Source organism: Leopardus geoffroyi, chromosome D2 (assembly GCF_018350155.1).
Source record: "Leopardus geoffroyi isolate Oge1 chromosome D2, O.geoffroyi_Oge1_pat1.0, whole genome shotgun sequence".
In the NCBI taxonomy this organism is placed as follows: Eukaryota; Metazoa; Chordata; class Mammalia; order Carnivora; family Felidae; genus Leopardus; species Leopardus geoffroyi.
The window spans coordinates 71211612-71236492 of NC_059334.1; the positions used below are offsets into that span (position 1 = coordinate 71211612).

The window sequence follows — 24881 nt, forward strand, 5'->3', positions numbered from 1 at the left end:
CTGTTGGTTCACATTTCAAGCAGCTTGTATTTAATTTTCACCTTGCCACTCAGAGCTCAGAGTGAACAGGAGACCCAGGGACAGGGTACTTTGCTGAGAACTGACCAGCGACCGGCTGGCTGCCCGTAAGTACTGCTTGGTTTGAATGTTTTAGGTTCTCAAGGCTTCTGGTAATCTGAAATATTAACTGAGCAAAACTGCTGTTATGGGCTCTTGGTTCATAACTTTCTTGGATTGTATAGTCAGAAGGAAACAGGACCTCTTGATATCACACTCATCAAATCTCAAGTGACATTAAAATGAACAGGTTATAGACAATGATAGTGGGTGTAGATTCTCTTGAATGGGATCAAAGAGATAAATCTGAAAGGCTTTTTTGTTCTGGGGTAATGACAAGAAATGCAAGCAGAACTACGAAAAGGTTTAATTTAATTTAATTTAATTTAATTTAATTTAATTTAATTTTACGAGAGAGAGAGAGAGAGAGAGGGTGCACAAGCAGGGGGAAGGGGCAGAGGGAGAGAGAGAGAATCTCAAGCAGGCTCCGTGCCCGACACAGAGCTTGATCTCACCACCTTGGGATCGTGGCCTGAGCTGAAATCAAGAGTTGGACGCTCAGCCAACTGCGCCACCCAGGTGCCCCAATTCTCCCTTTTTAAATAGGAAGAGAAGCAAAGCGGTTCAGACAGCGACTCTCAAGTTAGGATTCTGGGTCTGTTTCTTTTTAATTATGAGATCAAAAGCAAATTGCTTAGTCTCTCTGATAACAGTTTCTCTATCTGTAAAATGGGTATTGTACCATTATAAAACTAGTATAAGCTTTATAGTATTATATATAAAAATATATGTGAAATCTATATGTTTTATATATAAAACACGTATGAAATTGAATGAGATTTCATATTTAGTGTATAATTTTGTTTATATAACATAAGCTTAGGCTTATTTTGCTTATGTGAGCAAAATTTATATAATAGGTTTCATATATATAATGGATTTCACATATGTATACATATACTGGTTTTAATATATATAATATGAAATATATTATGTATGAAATCCAGTATTTATATACATACACACTTGAATCTTGAACAACATGGGGGTTAGAGGTGATGACCCCCCATGCAGTTAAAAATCCACATATAACTTTTGACTCCCCCAAAACTTAACCACAAATAGCCTACTATTAACCAAAAGCCTTACTGATAACATAAAAAGTCAGTTAACACATATTTGAGTGTTATATGTTATTATATATAATACGCAGAGTATGTATCAAGGGCCCTTTGCCTCCCTCCCATTTTACCGGCACTGCCCGGGCACTGAAGTGCTCAATGCTTTCTTCTGTTTTAAAAGTCTTACTAATTCAAGGTAAGAATTGATCACCGACACATCCCTGGTTTCGAAGATCTCACCTGGCCTGAGGCCCTTTACCCTGTAGGATCCCCCTTCTCTCACGGCCCCACGTTGGTCAAGGGATCACCAGCATAGCTGCCCAGGACAGGGCTCCACCTCTCAGAGTCAGTTTCACCACGTGGACCTCAGTCCCCAGAGTCAGGCAGACACCTGTGGCAGTTGAAGAACAGGGTCCCTGCTCTTTGGTTTTCCCCTGGAGAAAGTAAGTTCCTGGCATGGAGAAGCGCTTATCTTATGCTTCCTCTTGGCTAGAAATGCTTCCTCAGCTGCATTTGGTCCATAGCATCCTGCCCTCTGCCCTGTTCTTGTCTCTTCTCCTCCGTGCTGCTTCCCCCATGGACTTTGTGGTCAGAGTCACTTATGTAGCAGGAGCAGAGAAGGCCCAGGGAGCATGGTCCCTTCAGTCATGCTAGCAACCCCTCCACAGACCTGTCCACTTGGTGAGCACAAGCAGCTTGAATATATCCTTGTAACTGTGGCTACTTTCAGCCTTGGGAACAGAATGGAAAGTGGGGGGCTGATAACCCATCTCAGCAGCATTCCTGGGCACCATCCTGACACTGGATGTTTGAGTGGTTAATCAGTGAAGCATGCCGTTGTTTGAGGACTAACCGACATTTATTTAATTCTTCCTTTTGACAGAGGAGAACAGACAGCCATAATGGAACCCAAACCTCAGAAGAGTCCAGGTACCCAAGGAATATACTCTCTTAAGGAAAAACTTTATTGAAAATGACAAACGATTCTCATCAAGCTACCCAGGATACGGGAGATAGTTTTAGTGAGGATAATGGGTGGCATTCTGGGACAATGATTCATGGTATGGATAGTGTAGCAGAAGCTGCTGTATTCAGCTAATTATTGTGTAAGCGCTCACCTATCTAGAAACTTGACATTTTCTGACTTTCATTAACCAGATGTTCCATCTGTTGCTTGGAGATGGTGCCGAAACAAACTATAGCCCAGAAGAGACCGAAGAATATTTCATAATTTAATAGGAAATTCTCCCTTGGAGAAACTGCCTAAATTGTTATTATAGGGGTAGCTCAAGGTGTATTATTCAAAGGTCCTTGTTCATGTTTACACAGTTCATTGCAGGTGGGTAGTTAGAAAAGCTGATTTAGGATGAAATAATTTAGAAATCAAATGATCAAAGCACCTATCATTAGTAAGTCACTGTGCTTCATATTATAGAGGATATACAGAGTAAGTAATAGAGTCATTGCTCTCAATGAGTTTATAAATGTTGTTGGGAAGTTAAGATAAACACATGTGAGTAACTGTGCTGAGAAGCTAAGATAAGCACAAACAATCGGGGTATGATAGGAATCACGAAAGTGAGTGTGAAACATTATGGGAATCTGAAAAAGAAAGGGCATACAAGTAGTTTTGGGAATCTGGAGAGGTTTTATGAGGAGGCATTTGGACCCTAAAAGATGTATAGGGTTTTAAGAGAGATTGGTAAAGAGCACATCTCGGCAGAGAGGGATGGCATGAACAAAGCAATGAGTGGATTAGAGGCAGGATGTATCAGAGGGCAATGTGGATATAAAGTAGGACAGTGGAGAGTAAAGGATGAGGCTGTGGAAATATGGCACTATATTGTACCAGACCTCGACCTCATTAGACCACCAATCCTTGAACAAGAGAATGGCATCATTAGATTTGCATTTTAGACTGGTCCTATTTTTTGAAATAGCCTTTTTCTTTTAGTGTTTATTTGTTTGTTTGTTTGTTTGTTTGTTTGTTTTGAGAGAGAGAGAGAGGAGGGTGGGGAGGGGCAGAGGGAGAGGGGGAGAGATGATCCCAAGCAGGCTTCACACTGTCAGTACAGAGCCCAACTTGGGGCTCGACCTCACGAACCATGAGATCATGACTTAAGCCAAAATCAGGAGTCGGATGCTTAATTGACAGAGCCATTCAGACACCCCTGAAATAGCTGTTTACAGTAAAAATGACATACAATAAATTGCACATATTTAAAATGTACAATTTGTTAAGTTTTGATATGTGTATATGCCTGGGAAATCATTACAACAATCAAGATAATATGCATCACTCCCAAAAGTTTTCTGTTATTGATTTTCGGTTTGATTCCATTATATTCTGAAAATATACTTTGTAAATCTTGGATCCTTTCAGATTTATTGAGACTGGTTTTATGGCCCAGAACATGATCTGTCTTGGAAAATGTTGCATGTGCCCTTGAGAAAGGTGTGCATTGTGCTGTTGTTGAGTGTTCTATAAATATCAATCAGGTCAAGTTTGTTATTGATAGTGGTGTTCAAGTCCACTAAATCTTTATGATTTTCTGCTTATTTTTTCTATCAGTTATGGAGAGAGGGGTACTGAAATCTCTGACTATAAATGTGGATTTCTCTATTTCTCTGTGCAGTTCTAGCAGTTTTTGCCTCAAGTATGTTGAAAGTCTGTTATTAGGTACATAATTGTGTAGGATTATTATGTCCTTTTGGTTAATTGACCCCTTTATCATTATAAAAAGACATTTATCCCTGGTAATACTATTTTGCTATGCAATCTGATCTTACTATAGCCAGTCCAGCTTTGTTTTGACTGCTGTTGGCATGGTATATCCTTTTCCTGACCTTTTACTTATGACCTATTTGTGTCTTTGTGTTCGTTTTTTTAATGTTTATTTATTTATTTTGAGAGAGAGAGAGAGAGAGAAAGTGCACAAGCAGGGAGGGGCAGAGAGAGAGAGAGAGAGAGAGAGAGAGAGAGAGAATCCCAAGCAGTGTCTGTTCTGTCAGCACACAGCTCAGATGTGGGGCTCGAGTCCACTCCCATGAAGCATGAGATCTTGACCTGAGCTGAAATCAAGATTCAGACATTTAACCAACTGAGCCACCCAGGCACCCCATGTGTCTTTATATTTAAAATGTGTTTCTTGTGAGTACCATGCAGTTGGGTCTTGCTTTCTTATCCAATCTGACAGTCTCACCCTTTTAATTGAATTTTTTAGACCATTTACACTTAATGTGAATATTGATGTGATTGCGTTTGAGTCTATCATAGCATTGTTTTCTATTTGTCTCATTTTTTCTTTGTTCACCTTTTCCCTCTTTTTCATTGTTTTTTGAATTAACTGAGTATTTTTATGATACTATTTATCTCCTTTCTTGGCTTATTAATTGTAACTGTTTTGTTATTTTAGTGGTCACACTAGGGCATATAGTATATATCTTTAACGTATCACAGTCTATCTTACTACAAATGATATTACACCAAATCACATATAATATAAGAATTTTATAAAAGTATACTTCCATTTTCCCCTCCTGGGCTTAATGCCTTTTACTTAATGAAATTGCATTTTACTTACACATATGTTATAATCTTCACAGTATGTTGTTAGTATTTTGTTTGAACAGTCGGTTGAATTTTTAAATGTTTTAATTAATACAAAAACAAAATTCATATATTTACCTTTGCAGTTACCATTCAGTGTTGTTCATTCATTCATATAAATTCAGATTTGCATCTGGTATCATTTCTTTCCACCCAGAGGGCTTCCTTTAAGCTTTCTTATAGTATAGGCCTCCTGTTTATGGATCTCTTTAGCTTTTGTATTATCTGAAAAATGTCTTGAAATTGCCTTTTTTTTTTTTTTAAACATTTTATTTTATTTTTTGAGAGACAAAGAAAGACAGTGTGAACAGGGGAGGAGCAGAGAGAGAGGGAGACACAGAATCTGAAGCAGGCCTCAGGCTCTGAGCTGTCAGCACAGAGCCCAATGCGGGACTCAAACCCACGAACGTGAGATCATGACCTGAGCTGAAGTAGGACACTCAATTGACGGAGCCACCCAGGTGCCCTGAAATTGCCTTTATTTTTCAAAGATATTTTTGCTGCATATAGAATTCTAGAATGACAGTGTTTTCTTTCAGTACTTTAAATATTTGCTCCACTGTTTTTTTGCTTACATTATTTCTGATGAGAAATCTAATGTCTTTCGCATGTTTTTTTTTTCCTTCTGCATACATATTTTCCTTCCTTCTGGCTGATTTTAAGGTCATTTTCTTTATCACTAGTTTTGAACAATTTGATCACAACATGCCTTAGTAGAGTTTTTTTCATGTACCTTGTGTTTAGGGTTCCTGACCTGCTTGGATCTCTGGGTTTATAGTTTTCTTTAAATTTATACACTTTTCAGCTTATTTCTTTAAATATGTTTTCTGTATCCCTACCCGCTTAGGGATTTCATTACTTGTATAGTAGGTCACTTGAAATTGTCCCACAGTGAGGCACCTGCGTGGCTCAGTGGGTTAAGCATTTGACTCTTGATTTCGGTTCAGGTCATGATCTCACAGATGGTGGGATCAAGCCCCACATCAGGTTGTGCATTGAGAGCATGGAACCTGCTTGGGATTTTCTCTCTCTCTCCCCCTCTCTCTCTTCCTCTCTCCCTCTGTCCCTCCCCCGCTCACTCATAAGAGTGCAATCTCTCTCTCTCAAAAGAAATAAAGTTAAAAAGATAAAGAAATTGTCCCACTGTGCATTGGTGCTCTTTTAACATTTTTTTTTAATTCTTTTTTCTCTCTGCATCTGTGTTGATAGTTTCTCTTACTTTGTCTTCATGTGCACTAATCTGCTGTTACTCCTATTCAGTGTGTGTGTTTGTTTGTTTCTGAGACATTATGGTTTTCATCTTTTGAAGTTCACTTTAGATCTTTTTTATATCATCTGTATCTCTACCTAACTCCTGGAATATATTAAATACAGTAATAATAACTGTTTTTACAACTTTCTCTGCTAATTTGAACATCTGTGTCAGTTCTAGGCCCATTTCGATAATGTTCCTAATTATGGGTCATGGTTTCCTGCCTCTTTGCATATTTGGTAGTCTTCAACTGGTTGCCAGACATCGAAATTTTTACCTTGCTGGGTGCTGCCTATTTTTGTATTTCTACAAATCTTGAGCTTTATTCTGGGATGCAGTTAAGTTTTTTTGGAAACAATTTGATCCTTTTAAGACCTGCTTTTAGGGCACCTGGGTGGCTCAGTCGGTTAAGCATCTGACTCTTAATTTCGGCTCAGGTCATAATCTCACAGTTCATGAGTCCGAGCCCCATGTCCAGCTCTGCGCTGGCAGCTTGAAGCCTGCTTGGGATTCTCTGTCTCCCTCTCTCTCTCTCTGCCCCTCCCCTTCTCGTGCATGCACACTCTCTCTCCCTCCCTCTCTCTCTCCAAAATAAATAAATAAACTTTTTTTTTTTTTTTAAAGGCTAGCTTTTACGATTTGTCAGGTGGATCTGGAACAGTCCTCAGCCCAAAGATGATTATTCCATACTCTTGAATTCTTAAGAACCTTATGCATGTTTCTGTGATTCTTTCCGTGTGCAGCTCTTTCCTCTTTGGCACTCTGTCCCTGTGAACTCTAGTGCCTTAATTTCCCCCGAAGCCTTAGCTCTGTCTCCTCAACTCAGGAATTCACCCAATTCCACCTCAGTTCCCCTTTCCTGTGCTATAGCCTGGAAACTCTCTCAAGGGAGTCGTAGGGCCCACCTTGTTTGTTTCCCATCTCATAGGGATGAGTGATTTTATTGCCCATGCCAAGGGTCTTGAAAACCACTATTGTATATATTTTGTCTGGTAAACCCAGTCCCTGTTATTCCATCCTTGCCCAAAGTACTGAATCAGTCAGATTTGGTGTTTACTCTCAGGGATATGTCAAGGATGGATTTGAAAACGTCAAGACTGGAATTAGGGCACCAAACTGGACACTACAATGTACACTGAAAAACCTATGAAGGTCTTGAATGCGTATGAATTTGAATGCATTGAAACATATGAAGGTCTTGAAGGCAGCAGTGGTGGGAACAGAACGATCGGGATAGATCCCAGAGGTGTTTGGGAAGTGAAAGTGAGCATGATTTAATCATTGAGTGGCCATAAGACTGATGGAAGGGTGACGGTTAAGGGGATTCAGAGGGTTCTAGGTGGGGAGGCTGGACAGGTGTTGGTAACACCACTTCATAAAAGGCACCTGGGGATAGAGTGATGTGAGAAAGAAGTTTATGGGAAATCCCGGGGAAGATGTTTAGGGGCAAAAATTGCGTATACAGAGGTAAAAATACTGAAAATTTGTCCCATCAGTTTCCCACAGACTAGATTTTGCCGAAGACATCTCTGGCATGATGTTTACCATATTTCTGTTTTCTGTATTTCCTACAAACCGGACCTAAAGGATGGGTGAGATTGTTCCACTGGTTTTTGTTGTTATTGTTGTTTGGCAAAGCTAATTAGTGGGTGGTCCTGTCCATTGGTTTTAAAATCAAACCCACTATATTGGCCTACGGCCTTCCAGGCCCAACTGAACTTGTCTCTAGCCTCACCTTAGACCACTCTTAGAGTCCTCACTGGCTCATTATATTCCAGCCACTCAGTGCTCCTGTTCTCTTCCTGGAACACCTCTCCCCTTTCCTGTCCCTGGGCCTTTGACTATGCTACTTCCTCTGCCTACCCAGCTCTTTGCACGCTTGGTTCCTTCTCATCCTCATAAAGGTTTCCCCTGACTCCTCTTCCTCAAGGGGCCTCCCTGCCTGGCTATTCCGTCTCATCACCCGGGTCATGCTCTCCAACGCACGTATCACAACCGGCACTTACCTTGCTTGTTTTCGTCTCTTGTTTATCACCCACCTGCCACACGTGATAGGAAGCTCCATGAAGGCAGGGAATACAAGCAGAAGCCAGGTGGCATGAAAAGACCTCATCATTAAGTGTCTCTAGTAGCTCACTTTTAAGCCCAGAATCCTACTATAGACAAAAACCCGAGTACCCTTATTAACAATTAATGTCATCATGGCCAGAGTTTTTCTGTCACCATACCCTCTGAGTTTGCTTGAATGGGGCAGTGAGGCAGACGCATAATATTTCTGGACTTCACATACCTTAACCAGTAACTTGGCTGAATACTGATGGCTTCAGTACTGATGGCTTCGTAAACTCAGATTAAGATAGCCACATTGTTTACTGGGTTATTTTCCTCAGCTTCAGTTCTGGAGAAAACAGCACCATTGCCACGGTCAACGAACACCGTCAGAGTTTTTGCGTCCTGGTAGTCGATGTGAATACTGGGGACAGACACCCTGGGAGTGACAAACTGGGCTACTGGACTTGTTAGAGGCAGATGAGAGACTGGTTTATTCTGCAAACCATAAAGGCTAAAGTTTCCTCTGTTGTTGATAACAGCCCTACTGTGTGCCAGGCCCAGTACTGAGAGGTTTCCATGCATTAACTCCTTCAGTCCTCCCCACATATCTGTGAGGTCAGTACTATTGTCTCCATTTTACAGATAAGGAAGCAGGGAAAGTTAGGGATTCTAGGTGCTCTATCAATATTTGTTTAGTAAATAAATATGTGATTTTTGTCCATGGCCATACAATTTTAAAAAGGAGCCAGCCAAAACTTGTTTTTGCAATATTGCTTCATTCTGTTTTTCTTTTCCTTTTCCGTGTGTGTATGTGTGCATGTAAAGGGATGGAGGGTGGGGTGGGGAGCAGGCAGAGTTGCTACAGAGGAGGGGAAGGAAGCAAAGTGAGGACAGCTGCCTAGGAATTACTACATTCATGTAGTAATTTTGGCACAGTTGGAACAGCATCTGACTCTTGATCCTGGGGTCATGAGTTTGAGTCCTACATTGGGTGTAGAGATTACTTAAATAAATAAGCCTTTTCTTTTAAGTTGATTTATTTTGAGAGAGACAGAGACAGTGCAAATCACGGAGGGGCAGAGAGAGAGAGTCCCAAGCAGGCTCCACACTGTCAGTGTAGAGCCTGACGCAGGGCTTGAACCCACGAAGCTGTGAGATCATGGGCTCAAATCCACGAAGCTGTGAGATCATGACCTGAACTGAAACCAAGAGTCAGACACTTAACCAACTGAGCCACCCGGGCGCCCCATTAAATAAAGAAACTTTTAAAAGAAAATGTTAAAAAAAAAAAAGAAATACTAAATTCTAGCATAATGTCCCCATCAGTTGTGCTACCTAATCCTGATTCTGTTTTCACTTAATTAAAAAGCTCTAACTCTTTAGTAAAGACGGTCTTTTATAAAGCCATGGGCAAACTAGAACTACAGCCTGGAGGTGAAAGCAAAAAAAACTTTAATAACATGACATTTTTCTGAATAATGAAAGTAGTACATATTTCTTGAAGACATTTTTGAAAATACAGGGGAAAAAAACCCCATCTACATTTCAATCCTTACGGAGAAGCAGTTAACATTTTGGAAACCTTTTGATGTAACCACCCTGCCACCTCATTTTCAAGAGCAGGTGTTTTGGGGGCGCCTGGGTGGCTCAGTCGGTTAAGCGTCCAACTTCAGCTCAGGTCACGATCTCGCGGTCCGTGAGTTCGAGCCCCGCGTCGGGTTTCTGGGCTGATGGCTCAGAGCCTGGAGCCTGCTTCCGATTCTGTGTCTCCCTCTCTCTCTGCCCCTCCCCCGTTCATGCTCTGTCTCTCTCTGTCCCAAAAATAAATAAACGTTAAAAAAAAAATTAAAAAAAAAAAAAAAGAGCAGGTGTTTTTGCTTCTGTTTACTAAGCCAAGGAGCAAGGCAGAATTATTCTGCTCCTGTGGCTGATGCTCTGACAAGAATAGAGAAAAACCTTTGCTCACATCTGGAGAGCCAGTGGTGTGCCCCAGAAATGAGAACCTGACGTTAAGGAGCTTCTAAACGTCATCTGAAGGGAAGTCCTGGCTCTGGTCGAATAAGAATAATGCCCTCGGTCCTTTGGGCTCTTTGTTTTCCTGCTCTAGGATCGAAGTTCTTTTCCATAACTGAATAATTGGAAGACCTTTCCAGAGGGAAATAGCGTTTTCCAGTTGAAGCAGTTCTTTCCCAAAATCTACAGGGAACAAACTGAGTCTGTTCACTTTCTTTTATTAGGCAAACAATTTACATTTTATTATGAAAATGAAGTCTGCAAACAAGATTACTTTATTAAATCACCACCTCCTCAGCTTTTCTTCTCTGCTGTAAGTATGCACCATGATCTAACGGGCCTCCCACTAGCTTCCTGAGCATTTTTCAAATCCCTTCTCTTCCTTGGAGATCCAACTAAGATGCAAAATGTTTTCATTTTTCAGTCTTCTTGGAAAAAGCGGTTTTTCATTCTGTCAAAGAGTGGGGGAAGGAGACTTCACGTCTCCTATTACAAAGACGAACATCGCCGAGGTTCCATTGAAATTGACCGGTGCGCATCCAGTCCGGAAAACGTGTATAACAACGAATACTAACACGGGGCATGCAAATTGAAATTTAAATCATTGACTGAAAGAACCAAAGCCTTCATGCTTACAATATTGGTTGCTGAAAAGAAGCTGAAATGAAGAACATCCTGAGTAAAACACAGCCACATACTTATTTCACGTTGTATATACCAGTTCATAAATTATTCATTAATAAGCAGTTACAAAAGACTTTGATTTGCTTAATTTACGGATGAGGGAGAGCAGATCAAATCATCATTTCATAAACTCAAGATGGATTTTTAAAAAAGTATTGAGATTTGCTTTTTTTTTTTTTTTTTGGCCTTCTCTTTAAGAAATTCGGTACAAAAAGAAAATTAGGAAACATGATCGTCTGTAGAACAAAGAATTCAACAGAAATAAGAATTTTTGAATTAAATGTGAGGCTGAACTAAGTATTTGCAATCAGTAATGAGCCAGATCTAAACTTATTTTGTAACATTATTGGACAATTTCCAAGACATTGATCAAGCAGACCTAAATTTTATTCAGTTTGCATCTTAATATAAAACAGTAGTCATTGTGCTTGAATCTGTGTAATACTTTGTGTCTATATCTAACAGAAACTCCAGTGTAGAAGTTGGCATAAGTAGCCATGAAAAAATGCAATCTGTATGTAAGATGTTCAAATGCCACCCTGATGAGGTGATGTCCATCAGAACCACTAACAGGGAATATTTCCTCATTGGCCATGACAGGTAAGTAGTAAGATAACACAGTGTTTCCTGCGTGTGCAATAAAAAATGGACAAGCAGACAAAATATCTCAAACCAATAACCAATAAACAGACTTTGAACAGAAATCCATGGCCACTCCCTGCAACACCATCATTAGTGTTCATTATTGGGTAGTGTTCATTATTTGTTGAAACATCTCAGAAAGTAACCGTATTGATTCCCTAGGGCTTCTATAACAAAGTACCACAAACTGAATGTCTTAGAACAACAGATACGTATTGTCTCACTGTTCTGGAGGCCAGGCATCTGACATCAGGGTGTCACAGGGCCACGTTCCTTCTGAAGGCTCTAGGGAAGGTCTGTTCTAGGCCTTTCTCCTGGCTTCTGGTAGTTCCTTGGCTTGCATCAGCAGAACTACAATGTTCACACAGCATTCTCCCTGTGAGCGTGTCTCTACATCCAAACTTTTTATAAGGACGCTTGTCACAATGAATTGGGAGGCCAGTATAACCTCATCTTCACCAATGACATCTACAATAACCCAACCCAATTTCCAGATAAGGTCACATTCTGAGGTACTGGGGATTGACACTTCAACAGATGAATTTTGAGGGGACGCAAGTCAACCCACACCCCCATCCCCATCACCCCAGTTGCTTTTCACATAAGAGAACCCAATACACAAACATCTGTACAAGCTACATGTTAGGGAGGGGCCATGTTCATCCCTGAAGAAGTCTTCGGTTTTTAAGGGGGGCTCCCGGTGCAAGCAAAGGTGCCTAATGGATCCTTTGTAGATGATTGGCTGCTTGACAGAGAGGCCAAGGCCAGGGGAGGAAGCTGGGCAGAGGAGGCACAGAACGCTCACGCCGAAGTATGAAGGGCCTTGATCTCCTGCAGATTAAACCCAAGGCGAACAGCCTTCTTTTTCACATTGTCATGAAAGTCAATAGAAAAGTTGTGATTTATATAAATTCATTCAAACACAGGCTTCATAAACACACGCATCCCCCAAAGGGAGGCACACCTGGGTAGCTACACAAAAAAATGATGCTGACGGGTTAAGGGGCTCGCTTATGAACACAAAAGAAATCAGTGTCAAAGCCAAAAGGTCCCAACCCTATGATCACTACTGTTATTTTCGACTGTTCTTCCCATTTCTCTGAGCTTTCCTCGCAGAGGCGGCAGGAAGATTAATTCTAGTGTGCAAGTGTGGAGGTGGTGAGGAGCCAGTGGGTCATTGAAGCTACTTCGGGAAAAATCTTTATTTCCCTGGTACCTGCTCCCACTGCCTGTTCCAACCTTAATAAAAGAATCTTTTTCTGGTTCGAAAGGAGCACAGGTGCTATTGTTGCCACACGCCAACTGAAAAGTTTATTCCTATCAACAGGGAGAAGATTAAAGACTGGGTCTCCTTCATGTCATCATTTTGCTGGGACGCCAAAGCAGCACGCCAGAACACAGAGGTGACTCTACATTGCCGATAAAATAACAGGGCACCTGAACACAGCCTCTGTCACAAGGAAACAATGGTAGCTTTTGCTTTTCCTCCTGAGCAACTGGCACTAATACAAGGAAAAAAGAAGTGAGAAAATGTACATCCTTGTTTTTTTTGTGATGAACAATAGGAAAAAACACTTCCGTGTTTTGCAAGAGACCTGAAATGCAGACAATTTTCATTATGGGGTCGGAGGAGTGAAATGCACTTTTTTTAAGCGTAGCTAAGACTACAGCAGTTCCCATCATTGTTATTCAAGGTGCATAACAGCTGCCTTTTTCAGTGAGTAAGTCTAGGCTGGTGTCTGTACAAAGGCTCTTCATATCTCTTGCGTTTTCAGTGGAATCTCTCTTTAATGTAAGGGGTAGTAGCTTTAGGTTTTTAATTTACTTCCCGAGAACCTTCGCTGATTTACACAAGTCCTTTATGAGGGTAGACCATTATAAATGAAACTCAGTCTATAGGTATCATTTTGACATGTTTTCTCCAAGTTGTTCTGTGCCCACAGCAAGGGCAGAGGCCGTGGAGGAAGGAAAGCGAGGTGTGTCTATGGTAGACCCAAATGACCAGAAAATAGTGGCACAGGGTCAAAAAGACAGGTTGAGGGAAATTCAGGACATCGGAAGCCCAGGCTGAGAGTCCTCAAGGGCTTGGAAACAGGAGAGAGCTATGATCACCTCGTATCTTGGTACGAGAAGGCTGGCTGGGGGGATAAATGTTAGCGGAAAAGACTGAAGGCGGGAAGCCCAGCGACGAGGCTGTTGCTTCGGTCCAGGTAAGACATGCATTGTGTCCTGATTGCAATATTCCTCTTCCATAAGCAGGAGAAATTCTCCCTGGGTGGTAAAAGGCCTTCTTCAGACCCCAGTCCTCTCCTTGGTCCTTCCAGCGCATCAGAGGCTGTCAGCCCCACCCCACCAAGAAATAGTCTTCCAGACATGGTAATCAGACTTCCATCTGTCTGTCTGTCTGTCTGTCTCTCTGTCTCTCGACGCCTTGCCTGGGAGTCTGCTGATGCTTCCAAAGTATTACCCATGTATTTGACACCTTCCTCTAAGCCTAACCCACCATCATGATCTTAGCCTTAGTATTTATCCTATATTTAGTCTGTTTCTTATACCACAAATGAGCCTTCCTGCTTGCCCTGCCTACCTTGAAATGTATTGTGCATTGTGTCCTGATTGCAATATTCCTCTTCCATAAGCAGGAGAAATTCTCCCTGGGTGGTAAAAGGCCTTCTTCAGACCCCAGTCCTCTCCTTGGTCCTTCCAGCGCATCAGAGGCTGTCAGCCCCACCCCACCAAGAAATAGTCTTCCAGACATGGTAATCAGACTTCCATCTGTCTGTCTGTCTGTCTGTCTCTCTGTCTCTCGACGCCTTGCCTGGGAGTCTGCTGATGCTTCCAAAGTATTACCCATGTATTTGACACCTTCCTCTAAGCCTAACCCACCATCATGATCTTAGCCTTAGTATTTATCCTATATTTAGTCTGTTTCTTATACCACAAATGAGCCTTCCTGCTTGCCCTGCCTACCTTGAAATGTATTCATTCATTTTGGGTGCACCTCACCATGCATCTGGGTATGTTGGGCAGAGAACCCTCCAGCTAAACAGAAGCCTGGCTGGCAACCTTTTCCTTCCTTTCACACAAAGGGTGCGGATTACCTCTGTAAAAAAGATTCCCAACACACCACTCAGTCTCCTGCCATACCGTCTCTATTTCTGGGGTAAAACCAAGGTTCTTATTCATCTTTTTCATTTACCCAGATCGATCTTGCTTCCTCTTAAGTGTGTGTGTGCACGCACGCGCGCGCGTGTGTGTGTGTGTGTGACTCCATTTCTAATGAAACCCATTTGAGGAAAAAAACACATCTGGCTCTTGAAAGTGATTTGTGATTGTGCTCTCAGCTCTCTTGGATTCAGTCTTCCCAACTTTGGATTAACGGACCGAGTGGTTGGGTTGTTTTTTTTATCTCCTGCCGTGGATACCATTTCGTCCATTAGAGATGTAACCATTGACTTTCCCTTCTCCCTGGGTGCCAAGCACCTCTTAATATGGCATAACCTGCTGTTTTATCTAGTTGGGAGCTCTCCAACTATGTTAAAAGCTTTCTTACCCCCTGCTTTTCAAAAGATAACGTTACTGGTCGTCTTGCCTTTTCACACTTTGCATTCGAATTCGGAGATTTTTCAGTCAGCTCCAGTTAAGAGTACCATCTACCTTGTTGGGTTTTGTTGTGGTGATGATGGTTGTCATTGTCGTTGTTGTGGGAACCGTTCTTCACCCCCAGCTCAGCACGGTCTGGCTTCATGATCTTGGCACTAGAAAAATGGACACCATTGAAAACATTTTGTTTTTAAAATCACTTCCCTTCAAGGACTTCCTAGAAAACATTCAAGTTCTTTTCAAAACCCTTGCTCACAGGCATTGTTCTTGGAAGAATTAAGTTGTACTTGTAACAATTTTCCTGCCATGCAAAGCAGCTGCTTTAGTAGAGGTAGGATCTTGTACCCACTGGGGAGGGAAGGTGGTAGTTGCTTAAACCTACATTACCTTGTAGACTGTAATTCATATGATCACATGACCAACACTAGCAAATTGCATTGCTATGGAAACAATAGAAGTGTGTGAGCAGAACACAAAAGAGGAATATTGAGCAGGAAGAGGAAAGGTGTGGTGCCCTGACCGTGGGCTAATTATCTTCTCAGGTGGCCCCGGGTGAAAACTAGTATATGGGAGTGGGGGGACTCAGTGGCAGACCTTAGTGCCTTAGAATATACCCTCCCCCACCGCCCGCCCCTGAGAGAACTGCTTGTTCTAAGTTACAGGTCCCAATGGTAGAGAACAGCCTGAAATATGGGCTTGTATTTTTACCTCATCAAGGTGACCCAGACTCAAGAGGCGAGTTCAAGTTATGTGGACTTCTGCATGTAACCTTGGGAAATTTTCCGATCTTCGCAACTTAATTAATCTAATATGGCTTCCCAGAAAGCATGTGGTTTAATTCTGTCTCTTGCAAAAAAAAAAAAAAAAGAGAGAGAGAGAGAGAGAATAGAATTAATTGTCTTCCTCTCTTTATTCAGCATTTAATGGAAAACAATTCTCCAGGACTCAGACAAGCTCATCTGCCACATGATTTCTTATCAGAGACTACTGAAGATACAGAAGAAGAGAGTCATTATATTAGTCCTCGAAGTATTCTTTTACAGGTAACCCCTTCCATCCACTAATCCTTCCTTCCTTGTACGGATATTTGCCGGGTCCCTGCTGCGTGCTGTTCCTGAGGCAGGAGGCTGGGCTCGGTGGTGAATCAGGCATAGGTGATGTGCTCATGGTGCTGACCCTTGAAAAGAAGGAGGCCGTGATACAAGACAGAAAGGGCTCTGTGCTGAAGAGAGATGCTGATAAATGCCTGGAGTGCATGAGGGAAGGGAAGCGGGGAGGTGATTTCCAGACAGAAAGAACAGGCCATTAAAAAATACTCCCCCCGCCAAAAGTAAGTACAAAACTATGCAGTGACAGTTCAGAGAAGGATGAGATTGGTGTTGGCTGAGGTGGTCGGAGGGGGCTGCGGGATCTCATAAGGCCCGAACACAGCTTCATCAGGCCAGAGAGGAAAGGGGGGCTCCAGGTGACACAAGTGGCCTGAAAGCTGGCTCTGGAAGAGCACCATTTGTAGGTGAGCAGCGGGAAGACTGGCTTGCTGGAAGAATTTTTCCAAATATGGGTTAATGATTTAACTGCCAGGCAGGCGATTAAAAGCCCTGAGGGTTTTTGAGCAACCAGTCCCCCAAATGCCTTAGTAGTGAGGGGCTAGCCGAGAGCCTCCCAAGGGCAATGTCTTTTCTAGGACTTCCACAGCCCCTTGACACAAGTTGGCTAGCCTGTGAGCACGGTGGCCTGAGGCCAGCTTTGACCCAGCCGGGTGACACATCTCTACAGCAGCACCAGTCGGGAGACAGAGTGCATATCATTAAGTTGCCTAGTGATGAAACAGAAAAATAAATAGCAATTTAGTCCAATAAAACACCGTATCGGAAACACGGGGAATCCAGGAGGAGAAAACAGACTTTGAGTCAGTCAGAAGCGTTCCCAGTTCAGCCTCCTAGCATGAGCACCATTGCTCATCCGGCGGTGGATGTACTGACCCTTTGAGGGCCCAGAGCCATCACGTAAGGGATAAAAAGGTACCCGGTTATTGGTAGACTTGCATCCTTAGGCTTATTCCTCTTGTCTGTAGTTGGACAGTCTTATTGCTTCCAATGATTCTGGTCAACCTGCTGAACCCGGTAGTCCAGAACAGTTCTCGGAGACAAATGAACATCATTACATGCCAATGAAATCCTGGTACGTAAAACTGTCATGTTCTTAAAACTGATTCCGGCTAATGTACTCTTATAGAACAACCACTGTTGATATAGTCATTCAAAAACATCACCATAGACCAAATTCAACACATGATTCCGCAATCTCAAAACAAGAAGTGAGAATGCTTTCTCAACCCACCGAAATGCTTTCACTACCCATGTAGTGACCCCCTCGGGTCATTTTCTGGCTCCTGGGGAACTTATTTTCTATTCTGAATTGATGTCTCACCCTCACTTCTGTCCTTCAAGCCCTTCCAATGGAAAAGGTTATTTTGACTCCATATCCATTTTCAGAAGGGAAGTTTGTTGGATTTGATTCTAACTGTGGCTGTGATTCTGAGGGCTGGGCATACTTGAAGACCTTGTTAGTTTTCACATGGCTCCTAGCTACTGAAATCTGATTCACCCGCCAAAGAAAGTTGTAAATAAACATGGTGACAAAGGATATTGTATTAACTTCTGATTTTCTAGTTTTTTCAGAGAGGCATCCCACAAGTCTGCTGATAGCAAAGAGGGATCCCAGGCCCTTCCAGAGATCCAGAACGGGGGGCTTCACTTGCAAGAACAAGGCTCACAAAGTGACTCTTGTCTTCCCCCTGCCAATATGGAAGCACAGACCGTGAATGACAAAAAGGGGTTGGCCTCACTTACTGTTGTGCAATTATCTATACTAATCAAGTAAAGTTCTATTTTCTAAAACTATGTGCCCTTAGAGCAATGCAGCCTTCCTTTTTAACTCAGAATTCAAGTTTAAACGGTTCCTAAAAATCTTCAAGTTGGCCAACAATCCGACTAGCTTCCCCTTCTTACCGATGTGGTGGCCAAGGAGAGTGAGTAACAGAGCTGGAAGCGAAGCAGTCCCCTGGGCTGTGGGTAGCATTTCCAAATATTTCTAAAAATTATCCCTTGGCTAGTCTTTCGGGCCCTGGAACTCTGGATCACGCTGACCTGGGTAGCATGTCACCCAACGTCTATGGTTAAAATTATGGGCGAGTTGCATGAGGTTTGGTTATAGAATAAGAGGGGAAGATTTAGGTTTTAAGTGATGTCAAGGGCATTTGATGAAATTGTTCTCAGTTTTAAGTCTTTCCAGTATATTCTTCTATGGAATCATTTCCAGTAGAGAAATAAGCAGACTGGTGTGATATATAATCCGTTTAGTCCATTTTTTGTTCTTTTCCCATTGTCTGCCATCCATTAGCACATCCCAAGAGGGGTGCGGGAGGGCATTAATGAGTAACTTAAATTCATATTCTCCCAATGTCTTGGACAATTTTTAACTGGGAAATACCATCCTAGAGGTAGGAAGTAAAGTCTACTCGGAATGTCCAGCTCAGAGCTGCCTGAGGTGACTTTTATAAACATCTTATCTCGTAGTAACATCCCTGATGAAAGCCAAGTGGAGAGACTGAATGTGTTCCTTTCTCCTTCTGACGTCATAAATTATCTTAGTCTCATGGAAGCTGCAGGACGGATATGGTAGGTTGGAGATTTGAGGGAGATTTGAGGGTTTGATTATAAATGGGGTTGGGAGATAGGCAGACAACGATTATATCCTGAAACTGTATGTGGCAAAACCGATCAGACAGCTTGGACTGTTGAGTTGTTCTCACAAAAGATCTTTGGTTGAGGCAAAAATGAAGGTATTGCTGTGTAAGAGGATCAGCTGGGAAGGGGGTTGGTAGTGGAGTACCCGAAAGTCCAGTACCCATTTCTGATTTTTGGAAGGTAAAGGAGAGCCGGAAGGAATAGGTATGGTCCAAGGAAATCATTCCCAATCAATGAGCAATGACTGTTTGATAAACGAATGAAGTAATGAAGTGAGTGAAGTCAACAAGAATCTAAGGTCTAAAACAAATGGTCACACCAAGGTCTGAGGCTTCAAGACACCTGTTGGTCTGGGACAGACACAAAAGAGAGAATCTTCTTAAAATCAGCACCGTTTAATTTGATTCTAAATTCTTTTAAAAACTTCATAGTTTATTCTGAAGGAAGATTACATTTTCACAAGGGGAGAAAGTCCTTTAACTTGTAAAAGGCTTATTCGTTCTTTAAGAGGGCAGTAAACAACTCTTCCACTTTTCCAAATTTCCCACCATCTAAGAGGCTCACTAGAGAGTCACTAGATAGTCATTGTGTAATCATCATGTGCTCACTTGCAATAAGCACTTATTAAACGCCTTCTGTTTCCTTGGAGTTATATGGGTCTAAAATTTTTTTTTTTTAATTTTTTTTTTTCAACGTTTATTTATTTTTGGGACAGAGAGAGACAGAGCATGAACGGGGGAGGGGCAGAGAGAGAGGGAGACACAGAATCGGAAGCAGGCTCCAGGCTCTGAGCCATCAGCCCAGAGCCCGACGCGGGGCTCGAACTCACGGACCGCGAGATCGTGACCTGAGCTGAAGTCGGACGCTTAACCGACTGCGCCACCCAGGCGCCCCTAAAATTTTTTTTTTTGAAGGTAGCACTCTACTTCTGGGGTCTCATAGCCTGGTGAAAAAAACCAGCCACATAAACAAGCAAACATAAAATGCACTGTACTTAAATACACAATAAATGGGTGCTCGCCTAGTGCAATAGAAGTCAGGGATGGGGGGGGGTAATTAAAGGAAGAGGAATGTAGGAGGGCCATTAGAGGTGGTATGATTAGAGTTGGCTTTGGAGGGCAGGTCCAACAGCGGTGACAGACGAAAGAATATTCAAGCAGAAAATGCAGTTTGTCTACTTCAGACGGGGTGTAACATAGCTGAAGAAGCTGGTGATGGTAATGAGGGAACCCCAGTCTGTGTCCTGCGAGCACAATCTCACACTCGTGTTGAACGCTGTGTTCCATTGCAGTGTGGCTCAGTGGCAAGGCCCCCCGCACCTGGGATGTTTATTTTTTCACGGAGATCACATCTTGGCTGTGAATGACCTGATGCCCCAGGGCCTGGAGGAGGCTTCCTTGTTTCTCAGTCGGTCTGTCCAGAAGGAGGTGAGTCCTGCTGACCAGCTCTGGCCAAGAATAAGATCAAGGTCTTGGGTGGAGCCTGAACGGTTCATGTAAATACATGCAAATAACAGACTGTGACTGTAGAACCCTTTCAAAATTCTTTCATATAAAGTGATATTTGGAGAGGGCTCCGGGTTAACAGACTGAGCATCGGGGTCCAGGACCTCGGATACACAGCATGATGTGGTGGAAAGAGTTCACAATGGAATCGCATTGGCTCAGGATTTGCGTTGCATCACCTTAAGTCAGTTTGTGCCTCATCTCTCTCTTCTGCAAAATTGGGGGCAAGGATTAGGTACTCATAGAGTTATCTGTGCTTTTACTTCTCCGATTGGCTGGGGAACATTGGCCAGGTTCAGCTTTACACACTTCAGTCCCCTCATCTCCGAAATTGACCTAGCGGTACCTTCCTCACTGAGTTATTGTAAGAAGTAAACAAAACATGCGAGCGTGTACAAACTATATATGTTTTTAAAGGGCTAGCCATGGTTCTGCCTGTGTGTATAGTCTCCCTGTGGTAAATTCCCTCGCTGGCCTGTGTGTATTTCTTACATGACCTTGGGAAAATCACGTTCTTCTCTTGGCTTCAGCTTTTTCTCTCTACAGGAAGATAGTTGGTTTGCAAACTGTGCTTCTTGGGTCCCTAAGCGACAGGAACTTGAGGAAGAGGTAAAGAAGGGGACAACTTGTAAGACTTCGATGAGAGCAGTCTACGTTTATCATTTATGTTTTTTGGATGTTGGCTCTGTTAAGCTCTCCTTGAAGAAACATTTCCTTGTCTTGAAATCCTAAAAACTGAGGTACCTGGGTGGCTCAGTTGGTTGGGCACCCGCCTCTTGATTTTGGCTCAGGTCATGATCCCAGGGTCGTGGGATCGAGCCCCATGTTGGGCTCTGCAATGGGCATGGAGCCTGTTTGAGATTCTATCTCTCTCTTCCTCTGCCCCTCTTCCCAATAGCGCTTGCTTTCTCTCTCTCTCTCTCTCTGCTCTAAAACAATCATAATAATAAGTAAAATTAAATTTTTAAAAACTCCTGAAAACTGCTGTGCTAGGTGATCTCTCAAATTTCTTCCAGCTCTGAGGGTCTCTGATTACATAGGTCTTATCTCTCCTGCCTGACACAATTACCCCATGCTAGTCCCATTACCTCTATGGGAAAAGCAGCCAAGGATGAGTGAATTGCCAAAGATACAGAAGTAGTCGTGGAACAAGGACTCATTCTCATTCATTCACTCACTCGCCATTTGTGAACATCTCCTTTAGTACTGAGCTAAGTCCTAGAGCTACAAAAATGGCCTCAGCCTCGGCTTGAGGAGCTCACATAGTATGGATCAAACAGGCATGTTGTGTGCTGGTTACAATAAGGTGTATGCCCTAGGATGTGGACAGAGGGCCAGTGAAGCAGAAAGAAAGGAGTAAATCTATCTGAGGAAGTCTAGGAAGGTGTCTCAGAGAAGGTAGTGTCTCGCTCGGGTTTTGAAGACCAGGTAGGAGTTTGTGTGGTGGAAGGGAAGTAGACTTCAGGGGCTCAGTCCGACAATCAGGTAATTCTAATATATTTCCGTTGCCAAAAACCCACCCTGAGGCCACGTGCCCTATACAGTCTTCCGAATCCTTCCAAAAGTTACCAAAAGATACTCTGACCTCCAAGATGCAGGCATCAGCTCCAAAGCCAAAAAAGGATTTTTACCTGGATCCAGGAGTTTCACCTGGGCAACGTTGGCTGCAGTATATCAAGACTGCCTTTCTGGACAGTGGCATCGTGTATGTGGGAGGGGACAATAGCATTTCTCCTGGGCTGAGTCGGCCTGCCCCTTCCTATTAGAGAACAATTAGATGCTATGGAGAAACACGAGGTGCTCACCCAAATGGTTATCTGGAAGAAAAAAACTTCTACTTTCCCACCCCACCATTCCTGACTATTGTTTATATTAAAATGAATGTCCAATTCTTTTAAAAAATTCAAATAGCTGGTCCCCGGAAGGGAAGAGAATGTTGGAAGAGGGGAGATGTGGAACCACAGGAGGGGCAGGCCATTTGTTCTAGAGCATTCAGACCAATCAGATTTACTTTCCCTCCTGTTGGGCTACAGTTGAGAGACAAGGAGGTTGGCTTGGGGACAGGGTAGGGACAATGTGAGAGTTTGAAAGGAGGGGAGAAGAGGTGTGTGTAAAAAAAGAAGAAGAAGGAGATGCTAGATTACAGGGCAAACCCATCAAACTTCAATTTCCCCCTGATCTTGTCAGGGGCTGGTTTTGTCTGGTTTCATCTGGATCCTCTAGTTTCAAGAGGCTTTTACTTCCTGGTACAACTGGGCCCATCTGGGATCATCGGTGTTCTCTGGAATCTTCCCTAAAGGCTCAGGCCAGTGGCTGCCAGGGAATAAAAATCCATCTTCCACCTAAGTATACAGGTCACCCTGGCTTCCTCTGGCCCAGATGTTATGGTTCATTGTAGGATTTTCTTCCAAACCAGTTTCCAAGGGTGCTAATGAGGACAGACCAAGAGCAAACAATGAAGGAAAATCTTTCCTTGCTTCATTTCCTTCTTACTTGTGTTTTAGAAAATAAAACTCACCATCGGCCGGATCCCAAATTCAGAGAAATTTCATGCTGTCGCCTGTACGTGCCCCTTAAAATACAAAGGTGTTGTACCTTGTCGACGGGGTGAGTCTGGACTGGAGAAGACCCTGAAGAGGAGTCCAGCCATTAAAAAGGGTCAACACCAACGAACTGGAGAGTCACATGCCAGGACCCACTGCTGAGGAGCAAGGGTGGGCCCTAGACTCTGCTGGGGCCCTGCCTCTCCCTCTCACCGCTGTGTGAGATAACGCACATCAGCACACCTCTCTGATTTTCCGTACCTACCCCTTAACGGCGGGGAAAACTATCACCTCTCCAGCTATTCATCAGGGATGCTGAGAGGGTCGAGGGGGATAATGACTGTGGAACGCAGAGAAAATGTAAGGCCTTGTTAGCTCAGACGTTGTCCCACACACCACAGAGATTGTTAAGTCCCTCATCTGAAATGCACTGTGTGTTCTCCGAGGTCATGGTCCGCACAATCCCTTCTTTGTTAGGGAACATGCAGTTGGAAACGCTCATTCCAGGAAGGCAAGATTCCCGAGAGACGTGATACCATATCAGCCTTCCCAAACACCTCCCCCTATTCATCACACCCACCCATGGTCCAAAATGCTGAGGCAGGGTGGACCCTTGGCTTCAATAATCATCTGGTTTTCTTAAAGACCCAGAAAGTATTCTAGAAGTTGAAGCGGTTTTAGGTCGCATACAGCAAAGGTCTGTTTTCTCTACAAGTAATGAGGCAACAACGTAGCACTTCTACGTTTGAAAGGTCGTAACTGATTGGCGCATTAACTAATTGATCCTACAAGGCCAAAAACGTCAAATCTTTTTTCATAAGTAGGAAGACAAAGGCAGCGAAAGGACTAATCGAATCCGGGAACGTTCGAGCAAAAGGAGGCTTCAGAAAATATATCTTACTATGCTGTCATTTTTGTACAGGAAGACGTCAAGGCCCCAAACGTTTAATACAAACAAACAAAACAGAAGCAGACTCATACATACAGCGAACAAAATGGTGGCTGCAGAGTGGAGGTGATGGGGGGGACAGGCAAAGTAGGTGAAGGAGATTAAGAGGCACAACCCTCCAGTTATAAAATAGGGAATGAAAAATCCAGCATGGGGAATATAGTCAATAACATTGCAATAACATTGCATGATGTCAGATGATGACTCCATTTATGTGGTAAGCATGGCATAATGTATAGAACTGTTGAATCACTAGGTTGGACACCTGAAACTCATATAACATGCTATGTTTTAAAAAATAATAATAGTAACAATATACTTCCTTTGTAGTTCCCAGTTTCATAGCTGTTTAGTGACAGACCAAGAATCTAAAACCAGCTCTGAGAAACAGATGTCCTGCTCCTCACTTTGTATTTAGATTTAGGTTTGAAAAGACCTTGTGCAGATAGAAGAAACATTCAAATGCAGTTCATTTTCTGTTTTCCAGATTGTACGGAACATATACAAATTTTTAGTTTACTGTTCCTTTTTTTAAAAAAGTGTTTTAATGCTTATTATTTTTGAGGGAGAGACAGAGACAGAGAGCAAGCAGGGGAGGGGCAGAGAGAGAGGGAGACCCAGCATTGAAAGCAGGCTCCAGGCTCTGAGCTGTCAGCACAGAACCCAACGTGGGGCTCGAACTCACAAGCTGTGAGATCGCGACCTGAGTGGAAGCCGGACGCTTAACCAACTGAGCCACCCAGATGCCCCTTACTGTTTCTTTTTTAAAGCTGGATTGAAGTTAAGACTTTGCCTTTTTTCTAGCCTTATTAAAATGTAATTGACATATAGCATTGTATTAGTTTAAGGTGTGCAACATAATGTACAACCTTATGCAACCTCCTGTTTCTACTTCCCAGAAATTTGTGCCACAGAACTACTCACACAAATATACAAAAATTATTTTTTAATGCTCACTGTAGCATTGTCTGTCATAATACAAAAATTCCTCAGGGATTGCTTCATTGGGATGACCTCATGTAATTCAAAACTCTGCAGGTGTTAACTGTTTGGCATGTGCAGTCATGGAAAGATGTTCACAATATAGTAAGAATGAAAGAA

The 24881-nt window shown here is 42.7% G+C and overlaps 1 protein-coding gene across 5 annotated transcripts in view; it reads left to right on the top strand.

Annotated features, from left to right (window-relative positions):
* The window catches only part of PLEKHS1 (pleckstrin homology domain containing S1), a 32221-nt gene extending 7842 nt beyond the window's left edge, over nucleotides 1–24379 (top strand). The window contains exons 2-14 of one of the 5 annotated variants that reach the window (XM_045438996.1): nucleotides 54–125; nucleotides 2062–2108; nucleotides 10330–10418; nucleotides 10530–10636; nucleotides 11255–11389; nucleotides 12759–12834; nucleotides 13688–13807; nucleotides 15952–16077; nucleotides 17109–17215; nucleotides 17707–17913; nucleotides 18613–18714; nucleotides 20075–20210; nucleotides 20341–20512. In XM_045438996.1, coding sequence (XP_045294952.1) covers nucleotides 54–125; nucleotides 2062–2108; nucleotides 10330–10418; nucleotides 10530–10636; nucleotides 11255–11389; nucleotides 12759–12834; nucleotides 13688–13807; nucleotides 15952–16077; nucleotides 17109–17215; nucleotides 17707–17913; nucleotides 18613–18714; nucleotides 20075–20210; nucleotides 20341–20343 — 1327 coding nt within the window. In that variant the 3' untranslated portion in view covers nucleotides 20344–20512. Of the gene's footprint in view, nucleotides 1–53; nucleotides 126–2061; nucleotides 2109–10329; nucleotides 10419–10529; nucleotides 10637–11254; nucleotides 11390–12758; nucleotides 12835–13687; nucleotides 13808–15951; nucleotides 16078–17108; nucleotides 17216–17706; nucleotides 17914–18612; nucleotides 18715–20074; nucleotides 20211–20340; nucleotides 20513–22792 lie in introns of those variants that run through there. The other 4 variants (XM_045438992.1, XM_045438993.1, XM_045438994.1 and 1 more) reach the window with 4 other exon arrangements.
* The last annotated feature ends 502 nt before the right edge of the window (nucleotides 24380–24881 follow it).